We start from the raw sequence: 8,705 nt of genomic DNA on the forward strand, positions 1-8,705 counted from the left end.
CTGCCCCTGCCGCTGCCCCCAGGCCCGGCCATGGCCTGCCTGCACGAGACCCGCACGCCGTCTCCGTCGCTGGCGCTGCCGTCGGACGGGACCCCCGAGCAGGAGCTGACCCCCACGCAGTGCGTGCTGCGGGACGTGCTGCCCGCGCCCCCCGCGCCCCCCGAGGCCTGGCCCCGCCGCGCCGGCCCCCGGGGCCCCGAGCTCGGCCCCGAGGCCGCGGGGCCGCTGGCGGCCGATGGCGCCCACCTGCGCTGCCAGGCCGGGGGCGGCTTCCTGGAGGGGCTCTTCGGCTGCCTCAAGCCCGTGTGGACCATGATCGGCAAAGCCTACGCGGCCGAGCACAAGCACCCCCCCGAGGGTGAGGGGCACGGGGGGCATGGGGGGTGTGGGGGGCATGGGGGGAATGGGGGGTGTGGGGGGTGTGGGGGCCATGGGGTGCATGGGGGAATGGGGGGCACAGGGGGAATGGGGGGTGTGGGGGGAACGGGGGGCATGGGGTGCATGGGGGAAAGAGGACAATGGGGGGCACAGAGGGTGCGGGGGGAACTGGGGGCACGGGGGGAATGGCGGGTGTGGGGGGAATGGGGGACATGGGGGGAATGGGGGAACGGGGGGCACAGGGGGAACAGGGGGCATGGGGGGCATGGGGGGAATGGGGGGCACAGGGAGAATGGGGGGCACAGGGGGTGCAGGGGGCATGGGGGGCATGGGGGGAGTGGGGGGCATGGGGGGCGCGGGGGGAATGGGGGGCACAGGGAGAATTGGGGGCACAGGGGGTGCGGGGGGAATGGGGGGCACAGGGAGAATGGGGGGCACAGGGAGAATGGGGGGCTTGGGGGGAACGGGGAGCCCGAGGGGAACAGGCATGGGGGGCACGGGGGATGCAAGGGGCATGGAGGGCACGGGGTGAATGGGGGGCACAGGGGAAACGGGGGGAACGGGGGGAAGGAGGGAAAGGGTAAAGAATGGGGGGAAGGGGTGAAGGGGGTGAAGGGGTGAAGGAGCTTCAGAGCAGGTCCAAAGCGGGGTCCAGGGGGTGAGGAGGCACAAAGGAGGGTGCGAGGAGGAAAGAGGGGGTGAAGGGGGGCCCATGCCCACGCCTGCCCGCAGACCCCTGGGAGGTGCCCTTCGAGGAGATCCTGGACCTGCAGTGGGTGGGCAGCGGGGCGCAGGGCGCCGTGTTCCTGGGCCGCTTCCACGGCGAGGAGGTGGCCGTGAAGAAGGTGCGGGACCTCAAGGAGACCGACATCAAACACCTGCGCAAGCTCAAGCACCCCAACATCATCACCTTCAAGTGAGCGGGGGCTGCTGGCACCGGGGCACGGGGACAGCATGGGCATGGGGACAGCACAGGCATGGGGACAGCGTGGGCATAGGGACAGCGCGGGCATGGGGACAGCATGGGCACGGGGACAGCGTGGGCATGGGGATCCTGCGGGCACGGGGATACTGTGGGCAGGGGGTATGGGCATGGTATGGGGCATGGAGCATGCTGTAACATGGGCACAGCATGGACATGGCATGGGCATGGCATGGGCACAGCATGGACACAGCATGGACACGGTATGGACACGGTATGGACAGAGCATGGACATGGCATGGGCATGGCATGAACACAGTATGGACTCGGCATTGACATGGCATGGACACAGCATGGACACGGTATGGGCATGGCATGGGCATGGCATGAACACAGCATGGGCATGGCATAAACACAGTATGGACACGGTATGGACATGGTATGGACACAGCATGGACACGGTATGGACATGGCATGGGCACAGCATGGACACGGTATGGACACAGCACGGGCACGGCCACAGAGGTCATGGCCACGCCACGGGCATGGGGCCCCCCGGCACAGCCCGGCCCGGCCCGAGGCGGGCAGGACACAGCGAGCGCTCCGGGCATGGACCCGGCGGGGTGGCCCCGGTGGCCCCGGTGGCCCCGGTGGCCCCGGCGGGCGCTGAGGTGCCGCTGTGCCCGCAGGGGCGTGTGCACCCAGGCCCCCTGCTACTGCATCATCATGGAGTTCTGCGCCCAGGGGCAGCTCTACGAGGTGCTGCGCGCCGGCCGCAAGGTCACCCCGTCCCTGCTGGTCGACTGGTCCATGGGCATCGCCGGCGGCATGAACTACCTGCACCTGCACAAGATCATCCACCGGGACCTCAAGTCGCCCAAGTGAGCGGGGACGGGGCTCGGAGCAGCGCGGGTGCCCCCGGGCACGGGGCCGTGCGTGGGGTGGGTGCATGTCCTCGGTGGTGCCACATCCCTCCTGGTGCCACATCCCTCCTGGTGCCACATCCCTCCTGGTGCTGTGCCCATGGTGGTGCTGTGCCCGTGGTGGTGCTCTGACCCTCCTGGTGCTGTGCCCGTGGTGGTTCTGTGACCCTCCTGGTGCTGTGACCCTCCTGGTGCTGTGCCTGTGGTGCTGTGCCCGTGGTGGTTCTCTGACCCTCCTGGTGCTGTGCCTGTGGTGCCGCGTGTCCGTGAGCTGTGTGACCCTGGCAGTGCCACTCCTGGTCCCTTCGTGCCCGTGGCGGTGCCGTGCTCACGGTGGTGGCCGCGCTGCGCGTGTGGTGGTGGCGTCCCCTCAGCAGCACCACGCTCGGGGCATTGCGTGTCCATGGTGGGACCATGTCCTCGGTGGTGTCCCACGGGGGCCGTGCCATGGCAGCGTTGTGCCCATGGCAGCGCTGCGTCCATTTCGGAATCACGTCCACGCCGGTGCCATGTCCATGGTGGTGGTGTCCCACCCTGGTGCCATGTCCATGGTGGTGCCATGTCCATGGTGGTGATGTCCCACCTGGTGCCATGTCCATGGTGATGTCCCATGGCAGGGCAATGTCCATGTTGGCATTCTCCCATCTAATCCGTGTCCCACCCCGGTGCCATGTCCCTGGTGGTGTCCCACCCTGGTGCCACGTCCATGGTGGTGCCATGTCCATGGTGGTGTCCCACCTTGGTGCCATGTCCACGCTGGTGGTGTCCCACATTGGTGCCATGTCTGTGGTGGTGTCCCATGGCAGGGCAATGTCCATGTTGGCATTCTCCCATCTAATCAATGTCCCACACAGTGCCATGCCCATGTTGGTGTTGTCCTGTTCTGTGTCCATGCCACCGCTGTCCCCTGTCCGTGTCACTGCTGTCCCCTGTCCATGCCGGCCGTCCCTACCGGTGCCAAGCCATGCCGTGCCGTGCCATGCCATGCCATGCCCGTGCCATACCATGCCATGCTGTGCCGTGCCGCCCTGGTGCTCGCAGCGGTTGCGTGCCCGCGGCGCTGCCGTGCCCGTGCCATGCCAAGCCGTGCCCGTGCCGTGCCGTGCCGTGCCGTGCCACCCTGGTGCCCGCGGCGCTGCCGTGCCCGTGCCGCTGGCGTGGCGCTGAGCGCGTGTCCCCAGCATGCTCATCACCTACGACGACGTGGTGAAGATCTCGGACTTCGGCACCTCCAAGGAGCTCATCGACAAGAGCACCAAGATGTCCTTTGCCGGCACCGTGGCCTGGATGGCCCCCGAGGTGATCCGCAACGAGCCCGTCTCCGAGAAGGTGGACATCTGGTGAGGCTCGGGGACAGCGGGGACACTGCCGGCGGTGCTGGCCCGGGGACACAGCGGTGGCAGGCACTGGGGACAGGAGAGACGCCGAGGGCACGGGGGGTGGGAGATGGGGACACTGGGGATACTGGAGCAGCGTGGCAGGGCCAGGGGACATCAGGGAGCACAGCAGCGGGGGACACGGGACACCAGAGCAGCGAGGGGACAGCAGGAGGCCACTGTGGGTGACGGGGGCCGCGGGCACCCGCAGGTCCTTCGGGGTGGTGCTGTGGGAGCTGCTGACGGGCGAGATCCCCTACAAGGACGTGGACTCCTCGGCCATAATCTGGGGCGTGGGCAGCAACAGCCTCCACCTGCCCGTGCCCTCCAGCTGCCCCGACGGCTTCAAGGTGCTGCTGCGCCAGTGCTGGTGAGTGCCCGGGGACACCCGAGGGACACCCTGGGGACGCTCCGTGGGTGCCCGTGGCATGGGGGACCCCCCCACAGACGGGGCCAGCACGAGGGACCTGCCCCCGTGGGCAGGGCAGGGCAGGGGGGACCCCTGGCTGACACCCCCCCTGTGTCCTGTGGACCCTTCTCTGCCCCTCGCCCCCAAAACCTGCAGGACCCCCCAGCACCCCCCGAGACCTTCAGCACCCCCCAGCACCCCCCAAAACCTTCAGGACCCCCCAGCACCCCCCGAGGCCTGCAGGAACCCCCAGCACCCCCCCGAGACCTGCAGGACCCCCCAGCACCCCCCGAGACCTGCAGGACCCCCCCGAGACCTGCAGGACCCCCCAGCACCCCCCCAAAACCTGCAGGACCCCCCAGCCCACGCTCGTGTCCCTCCCGCAGGAACAGCAAGCCGCGGAACCGGCCGTCCTTCCGCCAGATCCTGCTGCACCTCGACATCGCCTCGGCCGACGTCCTCTCCACGCCGCAGGAGACCTACTTCAAATCCCAGGTACCGGCACCGGCCCCGCAGCCCCGGTACCGGCCCCGCCAGCCCCGGCAGCCCCGGACCCCCGTCCTGGGGCCGGGCAGTGCCCGCAGTGCCCGGGACCGCCGGTGCCCCGCACGGGCGCGGTGGCCGGAGCCCACGGTGGCCAGAGCCCGGTGGTGGCCGGAGCCCGGCAGTGGCCAGAGCCCGGTGGTGGCCGGAGCCCGTAGTGGACACAGCCCACGGTGGCCCGAGCCCGGTAGTGGACACAATCCGGTGGTGGCCGCAGCCCACGGTGGCCGGAGCCCGGTGGTGGCCGGAGCCCGTAGTGGCCGGAGCCGGTGGCAGCGGTGGCGCCGTCCCTGTGCCGCAGGCCGAGTGGCGGGAGGAGGTGAAGCTGCACTTCGAGAAGATCAAGTCGGAGGGGACGTGTCTGCACCGGCTGGAGGAGGAGCTGATCAACCGGCGGCGCGAGGAGCTGCGGTGGGGCCGTGCTGGGAGCACTGGGAGCACTGGGAGCACTGGGGAGGGACCGGGGCAGGGCACCGGGAGCACTGGGAGCACTGGGGAGGGACCGGGGCAGGGCACCGGGGGCACTGGGAGCACTGGGGAGGGACCGGGGCAGGGCACCGGGGGCACTGGGGAGGGACCGGGGCAGGGCACCGGGGGCACCGGGGGCACTGGGGAGGGACCGGGGCAGGGCACCGGGGGCACTGGGGAGGGACCGGGGCAGGGCACCGGGAGCACTGGGAGCACTGGGGAGGGACCGGGGCAGGGCACCGGGAGCACTGGGGAGGGACCGGGGCAGGGCACCGGGAGCACTGGGGAGGGACCGGGGCAGGGCACTGGGAGCACTGGGAAGGGACCGGGGCAGGGCACCGGGGCTGGTGGGGCACTGGGAGGGCTGCGGGTCACTGTCCCCGCTGCGGGGCCAGGCGGTCGCTGTCCCTGTGCCCCGGCCGGTGCCGCGGGGTCCCGCGGCTCCGTGTCCTGAGGCCACGCGTGTCCCCAGGCATGCGCTGGACATCCGGGAGCACTACGAGCGGAAACTGGAGCGCGCCAACAACCTCTACATGGAGCTGAGCGCCCTCATGCTGCAGCTGGAGCTGAAGGAGAAGGAGCTGCTCAGGTGGGTGGGCGGCACCCCAACAGGACCCCCCAAAAACAGAACACCCCCACACAGCCCCCCGTCACCCTCTGTGCCCATCCCATGGTCACCCCCCGCCACCCTCTGTGCCCATCCCACGGTCACCCCCCGGCCGTGTCCCTTTGTCCCCACCGCGGTTATCCCCGAGCCCGCGGCCGCTCCCCCCCGGCCGTGGCCCGGCTTGCCGCGGGCGGGGGCGCGGGTGCCCACGCGTGGCCCGTGGCAGGCGGGAGCAGGCGCTGGAGAAGCGCTACCCCGGGCTCTTCAAGCCGCGGGTGCCGCGGGGGCTCCTGCACGGCAACGCCGTCGAGACCCTCATCAAGAAGCGCAACGTGCCCCAGAAGCTCTCGCCCCACGGCAAGCGGTGAGCGGGGGGCGGGGGTCCCCCGGGGGGGCACCCTGGGGAGTTTGGGGCGGGGGGAAAATGGGGGTGCTGGGGATTTGGGCTGGGGGGGCACGGACGTGTGGGTGCAGCGGTTTGGGGGCTCTGGGGACCTGGGTGAGGGGTTCTGTAGGGGACTGGGAGGACGGCGTTCTTTGGGGTGGGGGTGCCGGGGCTCTCTGGGAGGGGGATGCTCTGGGCGTGCAGATGTTGGGGGATCAGGCTCTGGGGTCGTTCAGGGGACTGGGGGTGCCTGGGTTCTCTGGGAGGGGGACGCTCTGGGCGTGCAGGTGTTGGGGGATCAGGCTCTGGGGTCCTTTAGGGGACTGGGGGTGCCTGGGCTCCTGAGGGGAGAGATGCTTGGGGGGCTGGGAGCGGGCTCCGGGGTGCTCGGGGGGTTCGGGGGCTGCAGACCGGTGTCCCGGGGAGGGAGGGCGGTTCTTGGGGCTGTGGCTGTCCCGGTGCCTGGATCCCCACCCACAGCCCCTGCCGTGTCCCTCCCGTGCCCAGCCCCGACATCCTGAAGCCGGAGGTGCTGCTGCCCAAGCTGGACGCGGCCATGGCGCAGGTGGCCCTGCCGGGGTGTCCCAAGGGTCCCCCGTCCCCCGGGCGCAGCCGCCGGGCCAAGGGCCGCCACCGCAAGGCGGGGCCCCGGGGCGGCTGCGGGGAGCCGGGCCCCGAGGCCGGAACCCCCCGGGGTCCCCCCGCCGCCGCCGCCAGCCCCGACATCCTCGGGGGCACCCTGGAGGCCGCGGGGGCACCCCCGGCCGCGGTGCCCGATGCGGGGCCCGAGGGGGCGACAGGCACCCAAGGGTGCCCCCCGCCGCAGCCCCCCACCCCCGGGGAGCCCGAGCGGGAGAGCGGCGCCGGCCGGGGGGGCAAAGGGGGGCCCGGGCAGCACCTCACCCCCGCGGCTCTGCTGTACCGGGCGGCCGTCACCCGCGGGCAGGTGAGACCCCAGACCCACGGCCCTTGGTGGGGCGGGGGGCGAGGGGGAGACCACGGAGCGGGAGGGGGATGGGGTCCTCCCAGGGAGGGGGGGGGCGTCAGGACCCCCGGGTCCCTCCCGGGGAGGGGGGGGCGTCAGCACCCCCGGGTCCCTCCCGGGGCGGGCCAGGACCGAGGGTCCTTCGGAGGAGCCCCCCAGCCCCTCCCTGTGCCCCCAGAAACGGGGGGTCTCGTCGGAGGAGGAGGAGGGCGAAGTGGACAGCGAGGTGGAGCTGCCGCTGCGGCAGAGGTGGGTGCGACCCCCGCGGGTGCCGCGGGACACCGGGAGGGCTCCCGGGGGGCTCCCGGGACCCCCGTGACCCCCCGGCCCTCCCCAGGTGGCCGCCGGGGATGAGCAAGCGCCAGTCGCTGTCGACCTTCAGCTCGGAGAACTTCTCGGACGGGGACGGCGACGAGGGCCACACGAGCGAGCCGTCGCACAGTGCCACCCCCGACGTGGGCAGCACCAACACGGACGAGCGCCCCGATGACCGCTCCGAGGACCTCCTGTCCCAGGGCTCCGAGATCCCGCTGGACGCGGCCCCGCCCGACGGGCCCGGCCGCCGCCTCGGGGGGCTCAGCCCCACCAAGGTGATGCCCCCCGGCCAGGGGCACCCCCAGGGGTGGGCACCGTGGGGTGGGGGGGTCATCCGAGACCCCCAGATGGGGTCAGCAAGTCAAGAGGGTCCAGAGCCCCCCAGATGGGGCCCCCACGGGATTGGGGGGGGGGTCCCTGAGCCCCCCAGATGGGGTCAGCAAGTAGAACATGGTCCCTGAGCCCCCCAGATGGGGTCAGCAAGTGGAACATGGTCTGCAGAGCCCCCCAGATGGGGTCAGCAAGTGGCAGATGGTCCCCTGAGCCCCCCAGATGGGGTCAGCAAGTGGCAGAGGGTCCACTGAGCCCCCCAGATGGGGTCCCCACGGGATGGGGGGGGTCCCGGAGCCCCCCAGATGGGATCAGCAAGTGGAAGAGGGTCCACTGAGCCCCCCAGATGGGGTCCCCACAGGATGGGGGGGTCCCTGAGCCCCAAGATGGGGTCCCCACGGGATGCGGGGGGGTCGTCCCCACGGGATGGGGGGGTCCCCGAGCCCCCAGACAGGGTTGGCCGAGGGAAGGGGGTCCCTTGCCCCCAGGGTCGGCCGAGGGAAGGGGGTCCCTTTCCCCCAGGATGGGGGCCGGGATGTGCCACCCCCGTTGTGTCCCCAGGTCTCCGAGGACTCGGACTGCGACAGCGCGGAGCTGGACCACTCAGGCAGCGGCGAGGGGCCCCCCCGGCCCACAGCCCCCCCGGGCCTGTGACCTGCGTGCCCCCCACCCCCACCCCGCACTGCCCCACTTGTACAGCCCCAAATATTTATATAAATATCTATCGCTCTCTACTGCGCTGCTGCCTTGGGGGGCTCTGGGGGAAACGGGCGGGGGGCTCGGGGGGCCCTCGGTTTGTGCAGAGGGAGCTGCCCCCCAGTTCAGAGAGGGGAAATGGGGGCACAGGGAGGGGATTCTGTCACTCCTGTAGGTGCCGGGGACAGCAGAGAGGGGACAGAACCAACAGCGGGTTCCCATTTCAGACCAGTTTGGAGGGAAAGGGGAAAGATCCCCCAAAAATTCATCTGGAGGGGCAAAGTTCCCTCCCCAGGACTGGTTCATCCCATTCCAGTGGGACTCCAAGACCCAACTGGGCCATACTGGGAGCACTGGGTTGGTCCCAA

General features: G+C 71.2%; 1 protein-coding gene across 1 annotated transcript; it reads left to right on the top strand.

The window, feature by feature from the left end:
• The first annotated feature begins 30 nt into the window (after positions 1-30).
• Positions 31-8,375, top strand: MAP3K12 (mitogen-activated protein kinase kinase kinase 12). Its single transcript, XM_041711513.2, has 13 exons — positions 31-358; positions 1,111-1,294; positions 1,990-2,181; positions 3,405-3,563; positions 3,811-3,969; positions 4,395-4,503; positions 4,853-4,962; positions 5,492-5,608; positions 5,853-5,990; positions 6,519-6,957; positions 7,175-7,245; positions 7,334-7,586; positions 8,203-8,375. Exons 1-13 carry the CDS (start codon positions 31-33, stop codon positions 8,293-8,295), a joined length of 2,352 nt encoding a protein of 783 aa, XP_041567447.1. The 3' UTR covers positions 8,296-8,375.
• Positions 8,376-8,705: the final 330 nt, after the last annotated feature.

This window comes from Taeniopygia guttata, chromosome 29 (assembly GCF_048771995.1).
Source record: "Taeniopygia guttata chromosome 29, bTaeGut7.mat, whole genome shotgun sequence".
In the NCBI taxonomy this organism is placed as follows: Eukaryota; Metazoa; Chordata; class Aves; order Passeriformes; family Estrildidae; genus Taeniopygia; species Taeniopygia guttata.